This window comes from Dermacentor albipictus, chromosome 1 (assembly GCF_038994185.2).
Source record: "Dermacentor albipictus isolate Rhodes 1998 colony chromosome 1, USDA_Dalb.pri_finalv2, whole genome shotgun sequence".
Taxonomy (NCBI): domain Eukaryota; kingdom Metazoa; phylum Arthropoda; class Arachnida; order Ixodida; family Ixodidae; genus Dermacentor; species Dermacentor albipictus.
The window spans coordinates 398,291,215-398,316,594 of NC_091821.1; the positions used below are offsets into that span (position 1 = coordinate 398,291,215).

The following is a 25,380-nucleotide window of genomic DNA, read 5'->3' on the forward strand; positions in this document are numbered from 1 at the left end:
TTTTATTAGAATGTGAAGACGTTTACCCACCGGTCGATTTAGGCACCACTGGCCTCCTTGAAGCCCTTGGGTTCAGCGGGAGCAGTGGTAAAGCAAACATGTCCGCAATAGACATTAGTAAGAGGCGATTGGAGGATTGGTGGAAGAAAAGTGGGGAAACGACCAAAGACGGAGACGTACAAAAGCGCAGTTCGCAATAGGGGATCAGAAAATTTGGGCGTGGTAGTTCATAGCGTTCTTTTTTTTTTTTTCATTGTTTAACCTAGGTACAATTTGAGGCAGTATAGTAGCAAGAGCTTGGTGGCGCAACCCACCGCCCTGTTCCAAAGGGGACGCGCATAACATCCATCCACCCATCCGGCCCCACGTAAGAGGCCGTGTTTCTACCACAAAGCTCGTCTTAGTGCATAGCGTTCGCGGCGAGCGTTTCCCGGTAAACATTACGGTTACATATGCTCTAGGTGCCGGGGAGCGTGAGAGGCTGTGAGGGACCTTGGAATGCTGTCGCGTTCCACTCTTAAAGGTGAAGCTTAAACGCCCACAAAATTTTTACATACGTTTTAAAAATAAGAGGGAAATCACTTATTTGCCTTTAAGAGTGGAACGCGATTGCATTCGCAGATCCCTGACTGCTTCTCCGTTCCGCGGCAACTCCAGCTTATGTAACCGTAATGTTTATCGCGAAACCTTGGCGGCGAGCGCTATGCACGAAGGCGAGCTTTCCAGTAGAAACGCGGCCTCTTGGTAGGCCGCAATGTATGGATGGATGTTATCAGCGTCCCCTTGGAACGGGGCGGTGGGTCGCGCCACCAAGCTCTAGTTATATTATTCCTAATGTCCTAGCTATGTAAAAAAAGAAAAAAGAACAGAAAAAAATAACCCGCGATGAATTCATACCACCAAACTTTCTGAACCCCTATTGTGAAGTTTGTTTTTCTACGCCTCCGCTGTTTGTCGCTCCCCTAACCTTTCTTCCACGAATTTTTCAATCGCTTCTTACTCATAACTCTTGCGGACATGTTTACTTTCCCCCTGCTCTCGCTGACCACAATGGTTTCAAGGAAACCAGTCATTCCTAAATTAACGGCCGGGCATATATCTTCACATTATAATAAAACATCGTCTTTCGTTTCCCTAGCTTTACCGAAGCAAGCACATGTTTCTTCTTCCTTCTTGTATCTCGCTTTAAACGTGCGTGTTCGCAGGCACCCTGATCTCGCTTCCTAAAATTCTGAGCCTCCCTTTAAGTTATGATAAAGTGTTTCTTTCCAGATTTTCTTTTTTCCTCCTATGTAGTTACTCATAACAGGTTTATGTTCCATTGCCGCTACCCATGAGATTCTCTCAGCCTCTATGATTTTCCGCTTGACGTTCTTTGTTGCCATGTTGCTCACCATACAGGCCGCATACTTGATGGGAAGCTTCCTAGTTCCTTTCCTCCACTGTGAATCAATGTTATTCTTGTACAAATACCTGAATGCTCAACCAGCCCATTTACTTTCTTCCATATTCTTCAGTCATTCTTAATTAATTTTTGCTGTGAGCTTCCCTCACTTCAAAACATGTCCAGCTCATATCACCCTGCACAGCTCCATCTGTAGTTTTCCCGTGAGCGTCCTATACGAGGAGGAGCTAACCACGAAGAGGAGCTAACCAGCTGGGACCAATGCAAAGAGAAGTTGACAAAATTGTTTGGCAAACCAACTGGCCGTAAAATGGCCGCAAAGCATGAATTGGCCTCCCGTGCCCAATCCCCCGCGAAGACCTATGTCTCCTACATCCACGACGTGGTGGTACTTTCTCGTAAAGGCGATCACGACATGACAGAAGCTGAGAAGGTCGGGTACATGCTGAAGGGCATTGCTGACGATGGGATCAATTTTCGCATGTGCAAAAGGTGCTCTAGAGTTCACGCTATCGTTAAAGAGTGCCAACACTTCGAGCAGGCGAAAAGCCGACGCGTCTTGCAACCATTCGCCAGGCTTCCCGATACAGCCGCAACGTCGACGTGTGAAGATCAACCCGCACAGAAGCATGCGTCGCCATCAGAAGCCATGGTGCGAATCGTTCGACATGAACTGGATTCGAAGGTACCCGCCACTTTCTGTTCGCGTAGCCCTGATGCTACCACTTTTTCAATTCCCCTTGAACAAGCCATCGATCACCAGGATCTCGAAAAAATTATTTTACATTCTGTCTGTGCTGTCGCTAATCCCAGCGCTAACGAACGCCCTTCTGCTAATTTCACTCCACCCCGTCGTCTTCTCTGCGCGTTATCGCAACCCGAGTAAGTGGAGAACTGCAGACGATCAGCCCATATGTTTCACCTGTCGCCGCATTGGGCTTGTCGCCCGATATTGACGCAACTTGTGGCCCTAAACACCTCGCATGCCGATTAACCTGAGCCGTTTTGATGCCCGCACTGTTTCGCCCACCGCCGAGTATAACAGCGCCGACAACACTTCTAGTCGCTCACCATCGCACGCGAGTCTCGTTCACCACAAACGCGTCGCCCATTTTCCCGTTCGCCTATGACACGTCGCCTTTAGTCCCCTGTGGCTTTTATCCGCACCCTTTCGGAAAACTGAGAAATGCAGCCCTTGGAGGTGGTGCAGCATTGCCTACTACTGCAGCAAATCGTCTGTCTGCGCACACAAGGATATGTTTAATTGACGTTGAAATAGACCGCGTACCTGTCCAAGCACTCGTCGACACGGGAGCCCACGGATCTATGGAGTGCTAGCCTATGTAGACCTATAAAGAAGGTCCTCACCCCAGCAGCATCCAGAGTGCTTCATGTGGCTGACGACGGTGTGCTGGTTGTTCTCGGTATGTGTAATGTGCGTTTAGGTATAGCCGGCCGCCCTACTTCTTTTCTCTTTGCTGTGATCGACAACTGCGCTCAGGACGTTATCCTTGGGGTGGACGTTTTATCCAATCATTCTGCTGTGATCGACTGCGGAGCCGGCGTTCTTAAAGTGGAAGTGCGTCAACTCACCGATCCTCCGAGCACTGCCCCACCGCACTTATTCTCGGTTCACGATTTGCGTCTGTCACCCAAGGCAGTCACTTGCGTCACTTTGACCGCCACGACACATGTTCCTCACGGTGAATATGTGACTCGCCCCATCGTCGACGTGCTTTCGAACCTGGACTTTGCTGTTCCCCCTACGCGGGCCAAGGTTACGAATAAGAACGTCGTTCTACCGCTTCTGAATTTGAGCCTGTGCCCTCAGTGACTCTGGCCGGCATGTTCTTGGCCAAGAGCTTCTTGTGGTTCCGACTTGGATATTGAGAGTCTGAATGCCAAGAGTGGTTTATTAGCGCCAATTGCAGCTCCCAGCGCTGGTTCGTTAACGGATAACTTCGCGAAAATGATTGAACCTGTTCTCACCTCTGCACAGGCCACGGACATACGTCCCCTGCTTGAACCCTACAGTGACATCATTGATTTGGGCGACATGCCTTTAGGCCAATCATGTGTTGTTCAGCACCGTATAAACACTGCGGACACGAATCCTAGTCGTCGGCGTGCCTATAGTGCATCTCATGCTGTACGTCGAGTAATCCAATCAGAAGTGGACAAAATGCTCCGCAAAGGGGTCATCGAGCCATCAGCCAGCCCTTGGGCTTCGCCTATCGTCTTTGTGAAAAGGAAAGATGGTACCTGGCGTTTTTGCGGTGATTATCGTGGCTTAAACAAGATCGCACGAAAAGACGTCTACCCACTACCACGCATCGATGATGCCTTGGACTGCTTGCTCAGAGATAAATACTTCTCGTTCATCGAAATTCAATCCGCCTACTGGAAGATTTCAGTTGATGAAATGGATCGCGAGAAGACGGCCTTCGCCACGCCGGATGGCTTATATAAGTTTGAAATCGTGCCGTTTTGCCTATGCAATGCTCCTACGACATCTGAACGTGTGATGGACTCTCTTCTGCGAGGCTACAAATGGACCACCTGTGTTCCTCATCCTGACGAGGTTATTGTTTTTTTCTCCCCAGTTCACCAGCCACCTTATCCGACTCGCTGCAATTCCGGCGGTCTTCCGAAAACCGGCCTCCAACTGAACTCCACGAAATGTCAACTCGGGCGCCGTCAGATTACCGCGTTGGTACACCTCAGTGACGCATCCGGTGTCCAACCAGATCCGGAAAAATTACCGTGGTACGACTCTTCCCTGTGCCCCGTTCTGCTTCTGACGTGCGCTGCTTCGTCAGCCTGTGTTCTTACTTACGCCATCTCGTCAAAATCTTCGCTGACGTTGCTCGCCCTTCGAAAGATCTTCTAAAGATAAACACGCCATCCTCATGGGGCTTGGAGCAGGCTCACACGTTCGTCGCTCTCATCGGGCTTATGACCACCCCTTCCATACTTGCCCACTTTGATCCATCTGCATTGACCGAAGTCCACACTGATGCAAGCGGCCATGGCATCGACGCTGTTCTCGCGCAACAGCTGAATCGTACCGAATGTGTGATAGCTCCATCACCTAGCGGGAGTGCTTGGCTTTAGTTTGCGCTGTCAACAAGTTCCGGCCATATTTGTACGGAGGCACGCTTTCGGTTGTTAAAGAACACCACGCACAGGATGGCTTGGTCGCTAGGCTTTGCGGCTCCAGGAATTTTCATTTATCGTCAATAACAAGACTGGAAGCCTCCACAAAGACGTCGACTGCCTCTCTCGTCACCCCATGGATCCTCCTGATCCTGCTGCATGATCCGCTGACCTGCGTAATGGATTTTACTGACATGACCGGCATGCGCACTGAAAAATAACGCGACGAATCCTTACAATCTATCATCGCCGGAGTGCAATCTGGCAGCAACGACGGCACGTGCCGCATGTTCAGGCTGCGCGACGGCTTCCTCTACCGCCGCAAGATCAACCCTGACGGCCTCGAGTTGCGCCTTGTCCTTCCTCATCTCCGATCCCTCGCTCACCAACAACTTCATGATGCACCGGCGGCGGGACACCTTGGAGTTTTGCGTACATACGACCGCGTACGACGCCGGTTATTCTGGCCGGGTCTCTACCGCTCTGTGCGTCATTATGTAAAAACTTAGGAATTGTGTCAGTGCCGAAAGGAACCTCCCCTGGCACCGGTCGGACGACTCCATCCAATTGATGTTCCCTCTGAACCATTGTTTCGCGTAGACCTTGCCCTGCTTGGCCTCTTTCGGACGACGACTAGAGGGAATAAGTGGATCGCCATAGCTACTAATTGCGCGACACGCTACGCGATAACAAAGCCGTTGCCGACTCCGAAAACGTCGACTCCGACGTCTGTTACTTGCGCAACAGACGTCGCCGATTTTCCCCTCCACGAAGTTATTCTCCGCCACGGTGCACATCCACAGTTACCTACAGACTGTGGCCGCTGCTTCTTGTCTCGAGTCGCCGACAACCTCGTCCGCTCTTGTACCACTGAGCACAAGCTATCCAACGCCTACCATCCACAAACTAACGGTCTTACGCAACGTCTCAACAGAGCAATCACAGAGACGCTGTCGATGTGCGTCTCCAACGATCACCGCGACTGGGACGCCACACTGGTTTACGTGACGTTCGCGTATAATTCGTCGCGACATGACACCGCAGGATATTCACTCTTTTATCTTTTGTATGGTGGTGACTCCGCATTTCCGTTTGACACCATCCTACCTTCTTTTCCACATGTTGCAATTGAGTACGCTCGTGAAGTCGTCGCTCGCGCTCACATGGCACGTCAAGTCGCCCGATCTCGTTTGTTAGCCCCGCAGCATATACAAAAAGAGCGTTATGACCGGTGCCTTTCCGATGTTAAGTTCGCCGAGTACCTTGGCTGCTTCTTTGGTCAGCATGTCGTCGGGTTGGCCTCTCCGAGAGGCTTCTGTCTCGCTACACAGGGATTTATGAAGTACTACGTCATGCTAATGGTGTAAATTACGATAATTCACCCCTGTATACTGTTTGATGTATCCTCAAGACCGACGTCTGTTGATGTCGTGCACATTTCGCGGCGGAAGCCATACTTCATTAGCAATTATTCTCTTACCATGCGCCGAGACGGCGTTTCACCACCCGGGGGTCCTGTTACGGAAGGGTGAAAGAAGAGAGAGGTAGAAGAAGATCGCGAGACACTGGCTACTGCGTGTTGTTGGCGTACAGCCATCTTAATTACTCCGACTCATCTTGCATATATATTGTAAGTACAGTCTTTCTATACTCCCAGCATCCCCGTAACAATATATTGCGTTCATTTATCCATATACCAAGGTATTTGTATTCTTTAACGCGAGGTATTTCCTGGCCCAGTATTGTCACTGTCTATTCGCTGTTTTCATTGAATACCATAACACCTAATTTTTAACGCAAAATTTCAGACCTACTTTACCACCTTCCTGTGCACAGATATCAGCCAGACGTTGCATATCACTTTGCTTGTTATCTAGCAACACAATGCCGTCCGCATCAAACAAACTTGGAATCTGCTGCTCTACTACTGTGCCTACCTGTACGTATGAGCGCCTTTTCCATCCTCAACATGTACATCATAAACAGCAGTGGGGATAAAGGGCACCCCTGCCTCAGCACCCTGTTCATATGAACTTTCTGTTCGCTCCTCATCCCGTCCCATTCCACGCAAACGGTATTTTCTAGTGAATTCTCTCTCAAAAGCTGCCGACAATCGTCGCCTAATCCTTTCCTTTACAGAATATCACGGAAAACTTTGCGGTCTACGTTGTCATACGCTGCTGTAATGTCTAAAAAGGCCGCATATTACGCTCTCCTTTCTGCTCTTGATATTTCTATACACTGAGTAAGGAGAAGTAAGTTATCATCGAAACACCTACCTACTCCGAAGCCATTCTGAAGTGCTCACAAAATGCCATTGTTCTCTGTCCATGCTCGCAGCTAAAGCTTAATTGCCTGCGTTGCTAACCTGTATATAACCGATGTAAAGGTCAACCGTCTATACGAGTGAATTCTATCCTTCTCCCCATTACCTTTATAAATTAATTCTACTTTTTCGCCAACTGCCTCGTATTCGTCTATTTTTTAAACTTTGTTCTACTTCTTTCAACAGAGCTTCCGTACTTTTTGTCCTAGTTTATTAATCAGCCTAACAGGAGCCTCGTTAAGACCTGTGCCTGTGCGCTTCAAAATTTTCTCATCGGATTTGTTCCAGTTGAAATTTGTCAGCACCAGCTCCTTTTCCACCTGATTCTCGTTAATGCTTCTTTTTTCCTCAACTAGAACCATCCATTGTCTTTGAAAGATTCGACTGTCATTTTTCGGATGCAATTTAAAGCCTCGTCCGCTTCCAGTTTGTTTCCACCTTCGTCTAGGCTGTGTTGTTGTACTGTTCCAGACATCCTGCCTAATAATTTTATGTGGTTCCAAAATACCCTGAGTGCGGCCTTATTTTCCTCACGTATTCCTGACAACGAACGTTCACTTTCACCGTTTATATTCGCTTGCACCAGTATTTGAATCATATATTTCTTTCTCCCGGTATAATTGGTAGCGTTCCTAACTAGAACGGCAGTAAAAATGACAGTCTAAGTGAGACGGGTGTCGTCCGCCATTTTATTCCAACTTCTTCCTTCCAACTTCTCCCCTAGCCCATTTCTTCGTCTTCTTTCATGCGTCCAACGCAGAATACTTCACTCTTCCAGATTTCTTTTAATTACACCTCCTGGGGTAATACTTGAATATGTTTCCGATAGAGGCGCACTCCGTTTGACCTGAGGCTTCGGTGTACTAGACATTCTTCTATATTCCATGCTGGCATGAAGTCTTAATCACTTGAAATGGTCCGCAAAATTTTGAATTTGAAGGCATTGTCCCTTTCCTTACAAGGACATAGTCTCCAGTTTGTGTGTCCAGGTTTCTCGCTACTGTGCCTTTCATCAGTTTCGCTTCATGCGGCGCTTGTAAACCTCCTGTCCTTTGACAGCTTTCCTTACTTCCGCAAGTTCGAGGTTCTCTAGGAGGCCTAGCTTACGATCTGCAGGAAATATGGGCGCTGTACCCGAAGTTGCAAAATGAGGGCTGCAGCCTAAACCAGCTGTGTACGATATGTTGTGATGTTTCACAGCGGCCTCGAGACAGCACTTCCAGCCACCGGAAAAGTTTGGATACATCTTCAGATACTGTTTGATGTCTCGTATGGCACGTTCCGCTAGACCGTTTGCTGCCACGTGGTATGGAGAAGAATACTTTATCAATACGCCGTGCTCCTGTGCACACTTTGATAATCTGGCACTCCGGAAAGCCGGCACGTTGTCGCAGACGAGCGTCTATGTGTGTTTAAAACATTCAGCTTTGAGGATATCTATTACGCTGTTCGCGTCTTCTTTGCCAGCTTCAGCCGCAATCGTCCTTGTGCACTCATCTACGGAGAGCAAGAAAGCTTGCGTTCGCTTGACTCCTTCTCCCTTCTTTTTGAGCTCCACGAAGTCTAAATGAATTACTTCGAACGGGACGCTTGAATATTCAGGGTTTGTCATAACGTATGTCGATTGCTTGAATTTAACTTTCTTCACCTGGCAGAGGTGGCATGTGCGGATATAATGGCTGACGTCGTTTTTCATGCCCGGCCATGTGAATCTCATGAGCAATTTCTTATAAGTGCACCAGAAGCCATCATGTCCACCCAATCCAGGAATGTCGTGCTGAAGAATCCTTGGAAACATAGTTGGTGGTACGTGGTACCTTCCATTGATAAGCTGGAGCTCTTCTTACCTTCCCATTGCATAATATGGTTGATTGCCTCTGCCTTTTTGTTTTATTCAGTACAAGTAATCTTGATAGTGCGTCAGCGTCATTGAAGAATGGGCCATGACGGTGCGAAATTACGAAATCAAATTGTTGCAGATAGTTCACCCATCTAGCAATGCGGCCTCTCGGCTGGGTAATGCTCAGGCGTTGAGTCAGTGCTTGATGGTCAGTGAAAAGTATGAATTTGGCACCTTCCAGGTAAGTACGAAAGCACTGCACAGCTTTTAATACGGCCAGAGCTTCTTTTTCTGTGGTAGAGCAATTGATTTATGCGGGTTTCAGGGTACAGCTGTAGTACGCCAAAACCTAGTGTTTGGTTTGATCAGCTTGTTTGGAGTGTTTCTGGTATAGAACTGCACCGGTAGCATAATGTGATGCGTCCGTATTCAGCACGAGAGGCAGAGAAAAATGTGGTATTCGCAAGATGGGGTCCGACGATATTAGTGTTACAAGCTCACAATAGACAGCTTCGCACTTCTCGTCCCATTGAAAAGGCACGTCTTTCTGAATTAAACTCATGAGGCAACTTGTTCTCAGTGCAGTCTTTGATAAACGCCCGGAAGTGCCCTGCAAGGTCAAGAAAAACGCGCCAGGAGTGCACATCATAAGGCTGGTCTCTCTACCGATTCTTGCTTAGTGCTTTTAGTGTGTCCATGAAACACCCTGCCAAGAAATGCTGCGGTATATTGAAAGAACGTACTTTTCTTGAAGTTGACTTTGAGTTGGGCAAGACTGAGGGCATGACGAACTTTTGAAAGATGACTACGGTATTCTTCCTTTGTCTTTGAGTAGATGATGATGTCGTCAATGTACACATAGCAAAATATGCCCAGGTAAGGTATCAGAACGTCCGTCATAATCTTCTGAAACCACGCAGGGGAATTTTTCCAACCAAATGGTGGGCTGTTGTACTCAAACAAGTCAAATGGGGTTATGAATGTGGTGTACTTCTTGGTTTCTTCACTTAGTGGAATCTGCCAAAAGCCCTTCCACGGGTCTATTCATGAAAATCAATGGCACCCACCAGTTTCGTCAAGGATGTCGTCGATTCTCGGCATTGGATAAGGTATCAATACAGTTTGATGATTGAGAGACCGGTGGTCTGTGCAGAGGCGGAATGTCCCGTCGTCTTTAGGTGCAATAGTTATAGGAGAAGCAAATGGGCATACGGAAGGCCGGGTGATACCTGCGTGCAACATTTCTTGCAACTCCTTTTTCAGCCACACGTTTTTATCTCTGGACATATTATAGGGGGTTCTACGAAGCACTGTTTTATCTGCGAGTTCGAAAGGAACGACATGTGATTTCATTGCTAGAGGGTAGCTACCCATGCATGTAAGCTTTGGGTACTTAGTCTCGATGTCTTCCTGGCCTTGATTAGCCTTGATACACTAGGTTCTTCACCAGGATCTTCTGTTCTTATCGTGTCTTCGGCCATTGCTTTGTCATCCCAATAGAAGTTTATCTTAAGTTTTTTCATGTCTGGACGGGACAAAACAAAATCGTAGATGACATTGGGAATAGCCAATACGTCATTGGTAATAGCATGTACTTGAAGTTCAATAGCCAGGGTTACCCAATCACTATGCATGGTCACTGACCCATCGTAGGCTTGGACACGCAATGCTCTACCCGCGTGCAGACTACCGGCATCCACTCGAGTCTTGTTGATAATTTATGCCGAAGCTCCACTGTCAACGAGAGCCTTCACTTCAATGCCATCTACCTTAATGGGAGCGTACAATAAGCTTGACCACACCAAATACACTGTCTCACTGAAGCTCTTTTTCTGGGCCTTGTGATGCACCGTAGAGAGATTATGTGGAAGTAGGTTGCCATGAACTGCGGTAATTGGTTCTTCAGCATCCTCACAGTAATGATTTACGCTTCCCAGGGATTTGTTTATGAAGCTGTCTTCACATTCAGTTGACGGCAATGACTCTAGGTGTTCACTCAGCTTACGAGAATCAAGTTTCTCTGTTCTACAACCTGACTGTCTTCTCAATGTAATTCTTGTCACTCAGGTCTCTAGAAAGTACCGAAGGTCATCAAACGTTCTTGGACCTTTGAGCTAGACATGACTACTGATCTCGATACATAACCCTTGCGTTATCAAAGCTACAACAGCCGAAGACAATAGCTTCGGTTCTGCAGAATACAGTAGGCGACGCTTCTCAAGACAGTACTGAAGCAGAGAGCCACCTGTGTAACTGAACCGTAGTGCCGCATCCCATCTTTCTACTGGGTTGCCTTCAAAAGCCGCTAAATAGTTGCTTTTCCAGAGTTCCCAACATGTTCCATGATCCATGAGTTGCACATCATACCATTTTCTGGCTATACCGCCCAAATAGCGGCGCATATTCAAAATCTTTGTGTCGTCGGAGTGCCACATATTCTTGTCACAGGCATACTCGAAAAACCACAGCCAGTAGTGTGCATTTTACAAGTTTCCTTCAAAAACATCTGGTTCAACAGTGCCTCGTGCTCATTGCTCTCCACTAAGCGCTTGGACGAAAGTTCTCATTATTTCGATCTGTTGTATAATGTGCCTTTGCAGTACCATAACAGACAAGTCTAGGCTCACCTTCCTGGCAGGCGTTTCCTCTTTGAGGGTGCCACGTCGTACGGGTTCCAGAACGAGTTCGCTCAGTGTCTGCAGTTGCAGATTCCCTGTCACTGATCCTGTTTGGACGCGGGCTTGGCGGCTGAGTCCAGCTTGTTGCAGCACCACGTTGATCAGCGCGGTAGAACTAACTTCGCGAAGAATGTCCGTCGCTGGCTCACCGTGCACTTCGTATCGGGTGAACATAACAGACTCCGATGACGCCTGGTCGACGAAAAACGTCACCCGCATGGCTGGTCTTTGAAAAGTGTCGACAGCATCAAAATGTAGCGTTCCTAACTCGAACGGCAGCAGAAATGACATAATCTAAGTGAGACGGGTGTCATCCGCCATTTCATTCCAACTTCTTCCTTCCCACTTCTCCCGTAGCCCATTTCTTCTTCTTTCATGCGTCCAGCGAAGACCGCTTCCCAATTTCTCGCTACTTCATCCTGCGGCAACTGCGCTTTTTTTGCCTGCCTGTGCTCTCGTGATGTTTTATGTCGTTCGGTAATCCTTCTTGTGTATCCCTGTTCACCAGCTTTTCGGGCCCTTTTTCCCTTTCCAACGAACAAGTTGCTCCTCATTCCGTATTTCTGTAGTTATTAAGCTCAGACGCTCACTATATTCAGACTCTTTGCTTGGCCATTTGCCAATTTCTTCCTCGACTCTTGCGAATATATTAGTAATTTGTTCACTGTTCAAGTATGGATTGGGCATTTTGCGCTCCTTGCTCTCTTTCCCAACTGCATATCCCGCATTCAAGATGATGCCTTTATGGTTATTCCTATGCTGCTATACCGTTGCTCCTCTACGACTATTTCTCTCAACGCAGCATGAATTCCTTCAGTCATAAGACAGTAATCAATGGTCGTTTGCCGGTTTCCTACGTGGTCTGCCCGTCACACTTAGGCCTTGTATTCCCGAAAACGATGTTATGTTGCGCACAAAGATCTAGCATAGCCTTGCTGTTGTTGAGGGTATAGCCATCTAGATCCTGTATATTGGCATTCATGTCACCTGATAGGATAATTTCGGCCTCATTAGAGAAACCCTTAATAAAGACACTTAAGCATTCCACTAACTCTTGATTATTCTCTGTCTAATTATTTCCGGTCCGCAAATACCCTAAATACCCTAAATTTTTTCTAATCTTGCGATTTCATAGGCCTCAAAAAATAGAAGAAAGATGCGTGAGCAGCCCATCAGTGTCGCTATCTGAAAACGAGATATGATTCGTCGACAACGGATTAAAACTGAACCGAACATAAAAGTGTCTTATTTTCAAGGTCAAATTTTCAATGTACATATCTAGTAAAGCCTTTAGAAAAAAAACAGTACAGGTAATAATAATAATATTTGAGGTTTTACGTGCCAAAACCACTTTCTGATTATGAGGCACACCGTAGTGGAGGACTCCGGAAATTTTGACCACCTGGGGTTCTTTAACGTGCACCTAAATCTAAGCACACGGGTGTTTTCGCATTATCGTCACTGGCGAAGCAGGAATTCTGGCCAAGATTTGCGTAAAATATTTAATGTTGTAGAAAAAGCGAGCGCAAATTACAATAGGCAAACAATACAATAACAAATTAAAAATTTGTGTGCTGAGCACCTTCCTATAATTAAACACCCAGAATTATTTCACTACTGCTCGGTATTTTTAATTCAAACTTAGGCCACTTTTCAATATTAGAAAAATCCAGTAAGATATGAGGTTCAGTTTAGCTTTGGTTCACTAAGTGTACTATATTTTCTTGTACATTCGGCCATGTTGTCTCTTTTGACTGCTTTTGCTCTTTATTTTACATTCCTGTAGATTGTGTCCGCTGTTTATACTGAGAGTACGAAATATTGCTTTTAGTTCTGCGGGTATTTCGTAGCTGGCAGATGTTGTCTAACTTCTCTAACTGGAAACAAGCTACTGTGTTCAAATCACTGAGCACCAAGGGATTATTTTGTAAAACCAACACTGCTGCTGTTAGGCCCAGCCCAAGCGACCCATCATGATAGTATTTCGTCCGTAGCAGTCACGCTAAGAATTGCTGCTAGGGGCTCAACGTTTTGCCTGGAACCAACACGGCTCAATTAAATATCGCGGCCCTAACGCGTGGTTTCCTAAGTGCAGTTAAGATACATATATGGCACTTTACACTCACTTCATTCCTTTACCACATTGTTACCCACTAAAAAAGCGGTGCAGTATTTTTATTACCCAAACATTCACGGGCTCGCTGCGCATACGTCCGCGGGGCGTCGCTTGCATGCACTCACGTGTCCTGGACCAACAATGCGCGATCCTCGATATGAAAGAGCTTCATCAGGTGACACAGGCGGTACATCGGCGTGGTGGTAATACTCAAAACGGACATACGCGTCCAACCCAAGCACTCGAATTCGGCCAGCTCATACGTGACGGCAGGAGTCCCTGTCCCTATGTGGCAGTAGGTGGCCGCAGGCCATGCCTTGAAGTACACTGCAAGACAATTTACTCCCATACATGCATATTCGTGAGAAAAGCAGGCTTTTATTAACCCACTCTTCTCATAAGAAATTAGGTAGGGTAGCTAACTTGTTAAACACCTTTACTATTTAGTCTTCCGAAATCGCGCGAGTGTGAGGCAAAGTTGAAGTAGTCGACACTTTCAGCACGCAGTCGCCTTAGGCTGCTGCTGAGGTCATGCTATAGGGGCGCGCATTCAGTGACCAGAGCGAATGATACATACAGGCGTGCTTCGATAAAACAGCCGCTAGATGCTGCCGCCATGGTCCCCCCAGCCGAATAAGATTTTCTTAAGATATCGCTTCTTTTTTAACCAGAAATCATTGGCGTCTTTAGAGTCCTGCCTGAATGAATAGTAAACACTCTCCCATATCGCCCAACACCGGACCGAAGTGCGCGATTTTTACGCGTTTGGCATAGATGGATCATCATCATCATCAGGATTACGCTGGCTGTGGAGCCGCTATTTATGCCTTTCAGTATTTTTACATACGGCTCGTCTGCACCCTGATTCCGTAATGCCTCCATGACTCAGATTTCAGGTTTCGACTGGTTTCAGGTTTCATGACTCAGGATTCAGGTTTCGACTAAATAAAACGCTTTCTCGTATTGAATGAAAGATATATATATATATATATATATATATATATTTCTCATTCGCCTGATTGATAGTGCGAATATGGTCTATTGAAGAGTAGCCTTTACAAATCTGCCTGGTCCTTTGCCTGACAGAACTCTAAGGTGTTCCTGATTCTATTTGCGATTACCTTAGTAAATACTTTGCAGGCAGCGGACAGTAAGCTGATCGCTCTATACATTTTCAAGTCTTTGGCGTCCCCTTTCTTATGGATTAGGATTATGTTGGCGTCCTTCCAAGATACCGGTACGCTCGAGGTGATGAGGCCTAGCGTATTGGCAGGGTGGCCAGTTTTTCTAGAACAATCTGCCCACCATCCTTCAACAAATCTGCTGTTACCTGATCTGCCCCAGCTGCCTTCGCCATTTGCATAGCTCCCAAGGCTTTCGTTACTTCTTCCGGCGTTACTCCTGAGATGTCAAATTACTCTAGACTATTCTCTCTTCCATTATCGTCGTGGGTGCCACTGGAACTGGTACGACGGATATACATCGCAAATGCCAGCCACGGCCGCGCCTTAACAGCAACAAACTCACCACCAACCTCGAGTTCCTCGAGTTACATATTTTTTTGCTTCGGTATTTCGGGTCACACATACCCTTGCTGTGATGTCATGGCCTGTCTTCTCACAGATGTATAAGCGTTAGCCTGAATCGTACGGATAGAACTTTTGGCATTGTGGAGAATATCATGAGTAAAAGTTAAGTGTAGTAAAGACGAGCCGATGTGCCAAATTTTAGAGGTCATCATGTCATCCGTACTCCACCATTTCTGTTGAAATAAAATGACTCATAGCGCAAGGTCATGTTATCAATTTGAGACATGGATTATCCGTGCGCAAACATGAAGAACACTGCCCCTTCCGCTATATTATTCGTTGGAGTAGTTACTAAACACTGAATTGCTAACCTAGCGTTATGTCGTGGGGCTTCTTTCCTATTCTCCATGTCACTGTTCTCGCCTGATAATAATGTGTAATAACTGTAGGCTAAAGCGTAGATCGTGTTACACTTCCTCTCTTTTACGACAGACGAGTACTACCACCAACATAAATGACGCACCACCGTAAGATATGCACTTTTGTGATTCTTTGCGTCTCAATGAATAAATGCCCTGTCTTTTCTCATTGAAATCAAGAACCACATGGTAACAACTCCTTCCGCACCACGCATCTGTCTGTAAAATGTTATCTGGCATATTGGTCCACCCCTTATGGACAGGCTTACTGGTCATGCTAAAAGTGCTATTCATACTCGGAGTCTTATTGTTCACACTAAGACTCACACCTAAACAACAGCCAGCAATGGGGATGCAGTAGCGACTACTAGCGCTTTAGACGGCACATTTGCAAGGCACATCATGAGAGCCCGCGAGGAAGCTGACATAGTATTTCACTGTACACACTGGTAATTATGGATGGAGTGAGATATGCATGGTCCTCATATGCGGTCCTGGGTCCCCGTGGAACACTTGTAAACGGACACTCAACTTGTCCCCAACCAACCAGGCACGTACGCCGACATGTGGTTCTTTGTGCTTTCGGGCTCACGGGTCGTGCCTGCTAAACGGAATATCTAAAGTGCTGCGAAAATCTCTCCACAATGCCTATCGCTCTCGACTTTCTTACATGTAAGGCACGCACAAATCTTAGAGCCACTCGCGACTGGTGTTTTGCGGGCTGAATACATAGTTTCCTTAAGGGACAAGCACACCTCAATCTCATGCACTGACGCCAGCGCCTGTTTTTTTTCTAGGCAAGGCGCGCTCACGGGCGTGAGTCGAACTTTGCTTCGTGTTGTCTATAGCTGCATCGTGGTTGCCTTACACGGGACAACTTCTTTGCTCAGCTTTGCAGCCACCCTCTCTCTTTCTCTCTCTCTCTTTCTTTATTTCACAAGGAATGGCAAAGTAGAGTCGAGACAAGAGATATCTATAGAATTTCGGCAATGCGAGTTGTATTCTTCGCCACGACTTCTCGACGTACCATCATGAAGCAGCACTGCTGCACCTACATTGAAGCAGTGACGTTTACCTTTTCACCAGCCCAATCTGTCCGCGTTGCTTCCGTGGGGTGCTGCGGAGTGGCTCATGGGCGCGCACACTAGCCTTCGACATCCATCTTGTGGCATTGTGGTCTGTAGGGCTTCGACGGGAAAGGAAAATGGCAGTCGCCTTCCAAGGTGGTGCTCGCGGCGCTTGAGACGACGCGCATTACACGAATCGGCTTATAAGTAAAGCCACCTGTGCTACCGCTACGCGTGTGCTATTTAACGACTCTGTTGTCTGCAGGATTACGCGATGAAACAACGTCACTTAAATATCATCACAGTCATGATTTGGCTTCGTTAGGTTCACCATTCATTTAATCAATCGAATAACTACCTAAGGCCCGTTCGGATATTTGAAGTTTGAAGAAGCCCTTTAAGGCGCCGCAGGGACCGAGGTTCGTGGTAAAAGTGCATAAGTGAAATACGAAGAAGAAATAAACATTCACACTTACCGCAATTCACATCATATACTTCAATAGGCCATTTGCTTCCTGCAATGAGGAACGATAACGCGCCAAGTATAAGTCACCGCAGTGGAAAAAAGTAGCAACAAAATGATGACCAACATCTCAGGCGTTATTTTTTGTTCAAGCATGGGTGAAGACTAGCGAGCCATTTTGTTCCATGGAGTGAAATCGGTGTACGAGAGTCTCAGTGCCTGGCATTTGCAGTCTCTGGCACGCTCTGCACAACCTGTCACGCCGGGCGCATATTCAAGAGCTGCAAGTCGTCACACCATTTCAAAGATTGATTGATTGATTGATTGATTGATTGATTGATTGATTGATTGATTGATTGATTGATTGATTGATTGATTGATTGATTGATTGATTGATTGATTGATTGATTGATTACGTCAATAATACGTACGTAAGAATGTCTGGCTGGAACCATCTCAGGTCGATGTTAAACCGATTAGCATTGAAGCAATGTAGATCCCCGCCGTATTGTCACTCCCGAATTGCGTCATGCATGAGGCGTGCACTGCAGCCGGACTCCTGTCTCGCGCTTCCCTTTAGACTCGCTGCGCCATCTTCGCAGGAATGCCGCCACGACATCCGCGTGTGGCGCGGACCTGAACACGTGACGCCACCTCGAATTCCCCAGCACAGCGCAATTCCTTTTTTCATTGATGAGTGGCACACATGCAGTGACACATACCCGGTGGCACAAGTTGGCGTGAAAAAGTTTAAACAGAGACAGACATGCACACATACCGCTAACTCAGTCAGCTCAATGCGTGCACAGGGGTGCATAGAATTAGACAACAGGATGTTGCAGCTATGACTCGCATGGATACCGTAGCAGAGACGTACCTTCTGGTTCAGAGGGAACGTTCTTCCGAAGGAGTGTTCTCGGGTGCGCATTCGCCTCGGTGGGGTCGAACAGGCATAGCGACGCTACTGCGCTCAGCATGAAAGCCAAGCTGAGCGAGAGTCCGCGACCTCTGACTTGCACAAGCATGGACGAAGAAACCAGACGGACTGAGCCGATGAGTGCATTTATAGCATGCATGTCTTCCTTGAATCGGCGTCGATTGCTGTTGCCCTACGCACGAAAACGCCTTCTTCTTCTTCCTCTTCTTCTTCTTCTTCTTCTTCTTCTTCTTCTTCTTCTTCTTCATCTTCTTCTTCTTCTTTGGCCAGACGCTCAATCGAGTTTCAAGGACATTCAGGCGTCACTGAACGTTTTTAAAAAGTACGGGCCTGGACTGTAGCATGCCAAATTGCTTGCCATATGTTTTGCATCCTCCTTCTCTCGTCATCGTCACCCATCACGCGCCTCTTTCTCTTCTCTTTCTTTCCCTATTGCCCTTCTCACCACGCATAGTAGCTGGCTAGAGGAATATACCTCTGGGCGACCTCTCTGCACTTCGCATCATTAAACTTCTCTCACTCTCTTGTTCTTGTTTTTGTTCCATAGTAAAATGGCTCAACGTACTCTTTGGGATCGGCCATGAAGATGATGATTATCAGCACCAGAGAGTCAATTATATGTAGCGGGAATCACAGATTACACGAGCACTGAAGAAAACGAGACTTCATCGTATTAAGTTTCGGCCATTAATCGGAAACAATACGACGAAGTCTCGTCTTCTTCAGCGCCCGTGCAATCTGCGATTCCTACTACATGTAATTAACTCTCCGGTGCTGCTTATTATCGTAGCTTCTATGCTTCGACACTCACACAGGCATGTATACATCGCCATAGAGAAATTCATTTGTAAACCTAATCGATTTCAATGTCAATGGTATTATACATTTCATTCTTCCCTCATTCTCTCACTTATAAATATATATACCTACATCCTTCGTTTCTCTGTGCTCTATCATAATAACTGTTTACTAAACCGTCTTTTATTCCACCCGCTTTAATTTATTCATCAAAATTACTGATTTCTAAGTTTATTCCCTTAACGCATATAAAAAACGTGCCCGACGCCAGGCAAATCCCCTTCGGTGGCTATATCTTGACGCTGAGTGCCGGAGTTGGCCAGCGTTGAGGAGGATTTCGAGAACTGAAGGTTTCTTTGCGTTAAAGATTAAATTATAGGGTTTCACGTGCCAAAACCACTTTCTGATTATGAGGCACGCCGTAGTGGAGGACTGCGGAAATTTCGACCGCCTGGGGTTCTTTAAAGGAGTACTGACACAAAAAGAAATCTACGTGGTTTTTCTGCATTAAGAATCAGTTAATGACCGAGTAATCACGGCACGAAACCTCATTTACTTTAGAGCGCGACAGTTAATTATTTGCAGTCTTTTTTGTAGCGACCAGTCGAAGTTTCGGTTCCAGAGAGCAATGAGACGAGAGAAACGGGAATGTAAACAAAGTGGTCACGTGTACGCAAAAATCCATGACGTATCCTCTGACGCGCAGCCAGCTTGCGCGACCAACTTACTGAATATTGTCGTGCGACTGCCGCATCGGTCGGACAACCGCAGCCAATGACAGCGCCGGTAGCGTGAACGTCATGGCCACGTGGTAGACCCGGCGGGGCGAGGCCGGGGAGCGGGCGCCTCGCCGCTCTGATAATGTCTGTATTTTTTTCTCTCCCTGGTCGAAACGCGGGCCTCTTCCGCCGCTGACAGCGGCACATAAATCGATTACACTTTGTATATGACACGAAATAACTACTAGAATAAAGTGACCTCGAAAGAGTGCGAGTTATAAAACGTTGCGCGAAATTGTAAATCGTTGGCGTAATTTCTACTCGGACGCGGTAAGCGCAGACGCGCCAGCAATCGTCTGTATACGAAGCGGCTCGCCTGAGCGGCGTGTTTACTCATCGCTACTAACGGCACCGGGAAAACTAACCGTATTTTCACTTAAGAGAAACATAAATCTTCAGGCATTGATTGTGCTGACGAATTTAGGCGCTTTATTACGAGCTGCGGACGCATCGCAAGGACTCTCGGTCCCGGATAGACGGCCTGCGAGCTAGGCCTACATTATCTCCCAGCGATTGCAAACTCGCGTGGCATGCTCGTTCGCTTCGTTCGGCGCCAATGAAATCAAATGTGCTGCAATTTAAGCGTCCCATAACTGTGTACACGTTGTGCCGACTAACATAGGCGCTTCGTTATACGAGGTGCAAGCGATCGAGTCAGAAGTGCAACCGGTATCGGATTCCACGGCCCAGCGAGCTATGCCTGCCGGCTCCTGGCCATCGGCGGCTGTCAACAGATCCGATACTGCTAACGCGGATCACGTCTACAGTGATCGAAACACGTCTACAGTGCTCGCATAGACGTGTTTATATTGTCACCGTTTGTTTCAGAGAAGATAGCTGTGCAAATACGGTCGCTTTCACTTTCTGTTCGAAGTTACGCAGCATTCCGAACTTCCATGCAGGGGCGCCGGTTCTGGGCGGAGCTACCCGCCGCTCGCTCATCCGTACCATGTGTCCCGAATCGCCGCATGCGGCAAGTCGCACACGACGCGCCGTATGTACAGATCGCACGGAAAATCGCGTCATGTGTCCCGCGCTTTAGACGTGGCCAATCACTTAGCGACTCAGATATTGCGGCCGGCGATGGCGAGGACGAGCCTAAACAAAACCCTCGCATCGGCCACGATCAATGCTGAGACACAACAAATGGGCGTTTAACGTTGTGGCAGCGCAGTCGGGCTGATATAGAGTGGGAAATATCCCGATGCACACGACAAAAACTGCAGTTGCAGCGACACGGAGAGCGTCCCACTACAAGTACAACAGCTAGAACAAGCAACAACAGAGGAGAAGAGCACATGTAAGCCGCACGCCAGCCAGCGAAAATTATTGACGTAGCCACATGACGTAGCGTGTTCTTGGCTATTTACAATCCCGGTTGATGTCAATGTCGCGAGGTGCTCTGTTTTGCGGCAGGCTGCGCGCACGTACCCTAATATTGATTTTAAATATGTTCTAAGCGATATTCGCCGCTAATATATAATAGACGATGTGTGTGTGACCAAGTAAATCGATCTCACAAGTTATCTCGACTTCAAGTTTTTGTGTCAGTACTCCTTTAACTGCACCTAAATCTAAGTACACAGGTGTTTTCGCATTTCGCCCCTTCGAAATGCGGCCGCCGTGGCCGGGATTCGATCCCGCGGCCTTGTGCTCAGCAGTCTAACACCATAGCCACTGAGCAACCACGGCGGGTTTTCTTTGCATTGTTTACCGTATTAGCACAAAATAATGAACAGTCATAAAGTCATCGACTACCGGCAGCAAATCGGACGCTGCGGCCCGTGGCAAGAATAACGAAAAAGCTCTTCTCCCTGTCTCTCGCTTTTAACCCATTCAGTCTCTCGGGAACGCGTCATTTTCGGCCAATCGTCGATTCAGCTCAGGGCGCATCACTCGCCTCCAGTGGTAGGCGCCCGTTAAAGTGCCGTCACATTTGGCCAATGGGGCCATGGCTCCATTTTCCGGTGGTCCACTTGCCTCCGGCGTTGCCTCCCCGCCTGGAAGCGTTCAGCTGGACGAGACGGTTTGTTCGCGAACGAGCTTCCAGAGCTGCAAAACAGCTTTACTCGGGACCGAGACCGACTACCTGGAACTGTGCCAGCCTTCCGCTGCACCTTCGGGAAGAGTCAAGCAGGGGGGAGACAATAGCTTGACGTGCGGCGCATAGGGTAGGCTTCACCAACCTGTCTGACTGGTCCGATGACGTGGTAGACGCGGCCCGGCTCATCATAATTGGAATGCGGCGGCGTTTGGATGCGGTCGCGGAACTTGAGTGATGCCAGGAAAAGGGTCCGCTTCTAACAGTATGCGCCAATGACTTTAGGCTCATCACCATCAACACGCCTTTCTTGTAGTTGTTCGCAAAAAAAAGAAAAAAGAAATCAGACAAATGCACAATGATGCATAGGCCAAGAATAGGTTTGTAGTAAAGGCAATAGATAAAAAAAATGAGTGCATTAAGACCACCGGAACAAGCTCGCTATTTGTGGTTGCACATTGTCTCACCCGTCTTAAAAAATCCCCAAGCGATGGCAAACAACATTACTTCGGTTCTGTCCAGCTACGTGGCATTTGCATGTTTTTTTTTTTAACTTCGATGCACCATGGATGTCGACGTTAATCCGATTAGCAATAAAGCAGCGCCGCGGTGCACCAAATTCCCCAAATGCCACGCGACTGGTCGCTCGAGCCACTTCGCGTGTATTTGCGGGCTTCTTTTACGTTCGGAAAACAAAAAAACCTTGCATTGAAACTTGCAAAGTATGCTTTGCAGTAAAATCATGAGAAGTTTCGAATACAAACAAGAAATGAGATGATAACAATGCTCCCTACTTTTGCACACACCCGCAGCGAGCGAGTGGCGAGGAAGCTGGCAGTACAAAGAGAAGATTGGAAGCGTACTAAAATAGAAAGAAAATACTTATTTCCTAACATCACAATTTAGATAAATACTTAACTATTAAAAATATCTGACAGACACCAACCCCGCAGTTAGCTTGCCTGAAAAGCGGGAGGTACAGCAAGTTTACCGCTGCAATCTGCACAAGCCCCATCGACAACGGGAAGCATTTTGTATTTGTGGCACTGAAGGTATACGAAGATTTCCCGAGCTTCCAGGGCTTGTGTCAGAGACGGACGGAGAAGCCTGCGATTAAGTAATTACCAATCTGGTTTCTAATGCTCAGCTAGCACATTACCAGAAAGGCGATTTGCAGAGGCTCTTGCATTAGTTTCATAACATATTTTTTTTCTTGGACAAGCCAGGCAAGACGTCTGTCTCTACGCAAGACATCGAACTATCCTCCTCAGAGCCAGTGCTGTCCAAGGCGCACCGCGTATCACTACGTCAACGCGAAATTACAGAGGCTGAATCAAAGACAATTCCACCAGAACTCATCTCACCATGAACGTCGACGTTAATGCGATGAGCGCAGAAACAATGTAGTGGCGCAAAATATTGAAAACGTAGACGCTCACGTCACGCGCGGAGAGGAGATGGTTTTCAGTTTGTGAAGCCGGGCTCACGAGCACTTATAATGGAGGAAAGGAAGCGCTTTCTTCTCACGCCACGAAAGTCCGTTGCACAAGTGCGCTCAGCGCAGACACTTGTCTACGTATGTGACTGTCACTGGTTTTTGAGGATGAAGTCTGAATGCCTCGTCGAATTTGAGGGGAAATCACGATATGAGTAGCTCAGCCAGAACTATGAGTTTAGCCAGGAACGACAAGCTTTCTTTTTTTCCCCATTGAGTCTGGCATTCACATTAACACAGTAAGCAGACTTCAGCTCTTGGAATTCTCTATCAGAGATGAATGGGGGTGGCGGGTCAAATGCTCGCTTCCCCTCATACATGTAGATGAATGGATGGATGGTGGTATGTTTAGTGTGAGCCTTGTATGCGGCCTGGGCTCCTTTGTCTCATTTCCCTCTGAACAGGTTGCGCTAGTGAGCGCCGCCACCGTTTAGTGCACGCTCATCCCGTGTGCATGTATTGCATTCAGGCAACATTGTTAGAATATACAGGGTGTCCCAACTGTCGTGCACCGAACCTAAAAAAAAACAAAAAAAAACGAGCAAACGCCACGTAGCTGCACAGAATCATGGTAATTTCGTTTGCCGTCGCTTGGAGATACTGAGAGTATCTTTTTTTTTTGCCTTCCGCCTAACTATAGGACTAGTGTTAATTAATTATTCAACGTCTCACATATTATGATTAGATTAAAAGCTTCAACGAGAAAATTGTAGAGCAACATATGAAAAAAAGAAAACTCTCGATACAGCTTTCTATTGCTCGATACGGGCTACAAAAAAGCGTTTATTCATTTTTCCGAACGTAAAAGTAGCCCGCAAATACACGCAAAGCGGCTCGAGTGGCCAGTCGCGTGGCATTTAGGGAATTTGGTGCACCGCGGCGCTGCTTTATTGCCGATCGGATTAACGACGACATCCATGGTGCATCGAAGTTAAAAAAAAAAAAACATGCAAATGCCACGTAGCTGGACAGAACCAAAGTAATGTTGTTTGCCATCGCTTGGGGATTTTTAAGACGGGTGAGGCAATGTGCAACCACAAATAGCGAGCTTGTTCCAGCGGTCTTAATGCACTCTTTTTTTTTTCTATTGCCTTTACTACAAACCTATTCTTGGCCTATGCATCATTGTGCATTTGTCTGATTTCTTTTTTTTTTTTGCGAACAACGACAAGAAAGGCGTGTTGATGGTAATGAGCCTAAACTCATTGGGGCATACTGTTAGAAGCGGACCCTTTTCCTGGCATCACTCAAGTTCCGCGACCGCATCCAAACGCCGCCGCATTCCAATTATGATGAGCCGGGCCGCGTCTACCACGTAATCGGACCAGTCAGACAGGTTGGTGAAGCCTACCCTATGCGCCGCACGTCAAGCTATTGTCTCCCCCCTGCTTGACTCTTCCCGAAGGTGCAGCGGAAGGCTGGCATAGTTCCAGGTAGTCGGTCTCGGTCCCGAGTAAAGCTGTTTTGCAGCTCTGGAAGCTCGTTCGCGAACAAACCGTCTCGTCCAGCTGAGCGCTTCCAGGCGGGGAGGCAACGCCGGAGGCAAGTGGACCACCGGAAAATGGAGCCATGGCCCCATTGGCCAAATGTGACGGCACTTTAACGGGCGCCTACCACTGGAGGCGAGTGATGCGCCCTGAGCTGAATCGACGATTGGCCGAAAATGACGCGTTCCCGAGAGACTGAATGGGTTAAAAGCGAGAGACAGGGAGAAGAGCTTTTTCGTTATTCTTGCCACGGGCCGCAGCGTCCGATTTGCTGCCGGTAGTCGATGACTTTATGACTGTTCATTATTTTGTGCTAATACGGTAAACAATGCAAAGAAAACCCGCCGTGGTTGCTCAGTGGCTATGGTGTTAGACTGCTGAGCACAAGGCCGCGGGATCCAATCCCGGCCACGGCGGCCGCATTTCGAACGGGGTGAAATGCGAAAACAGCCGTGCACCTAGATTTAGGTGCACGTTAAAGGAGTACTGACACAAAAATTTGAAGTCGAGATAACTTGTGAGATCGATTTAGTTGGTCACACACACATCGTCTATAGACCGTTTCATCGGGCGAGGAGGATAGGGCGCGCGGAGAGCCTTTCCTCCTCTCTGGTTTGGGCGATCCGGCGGGGCGCTGCTTGAAAGTAATGCTGTCGCGTGCATGCGGAATGATTTCGAGATGTTTTAGATCTTACTTTGTGAAATTTACGCCATGTTCGTTCATATAAGGGCGTCAGGGAAGCCTTTCGGTGCATCGGTAACTACTGTAGGCAGAAATATGTCTTGGGGGCGCAAAAATGTGACGCTCAAAATCAGCCGCGGTGTGCGCGCATTATCAGTCGCG

The 25,380-nt window shown here is 47.4% G+C and overlaps 1 protein-coding gene across 3 annotated transcripts in view; it reads right to left on the reverse strand.

Moving 5' to 3' along the window:
• The window catches only part of LOC135921304 (uncharacterized), a 208,343-nt gene that overhangs the window by 75,697 nt on the left and 107,266 nt on the right, over positions 1-25,380 (reverse strand). Inside the window, exons 1-3 of one of the 3 annotated variants that reach the window (XM_065455626.1) lie at positions 17,877-18,149; positions 17,013-17,051; positions 13,647-13,848 (exon numbers count right to left, since the gene is read on the reverse strand). The exons of 1 other annotated variant lie outside the window; for it this stretch is intronic. In XM_065455626.1, coding sequence (XP_065311698.1) covers positions 13,647-13,848; positions 17,013-17,051; positions 17,877-18,075 — 440 coding nt within the window. In that variant the 5' untranslated portion in view covers positions 18,076-18,149. Of the gene's footprint in view, positions 1-13,646; positions 13,849-17,012; positions 17,052-17,876; positions 18,150-25,380 lie in introns of those variants that run through there. One more of the 3 variants, XM_065455627.1, reaches the window with a different exon arrangement.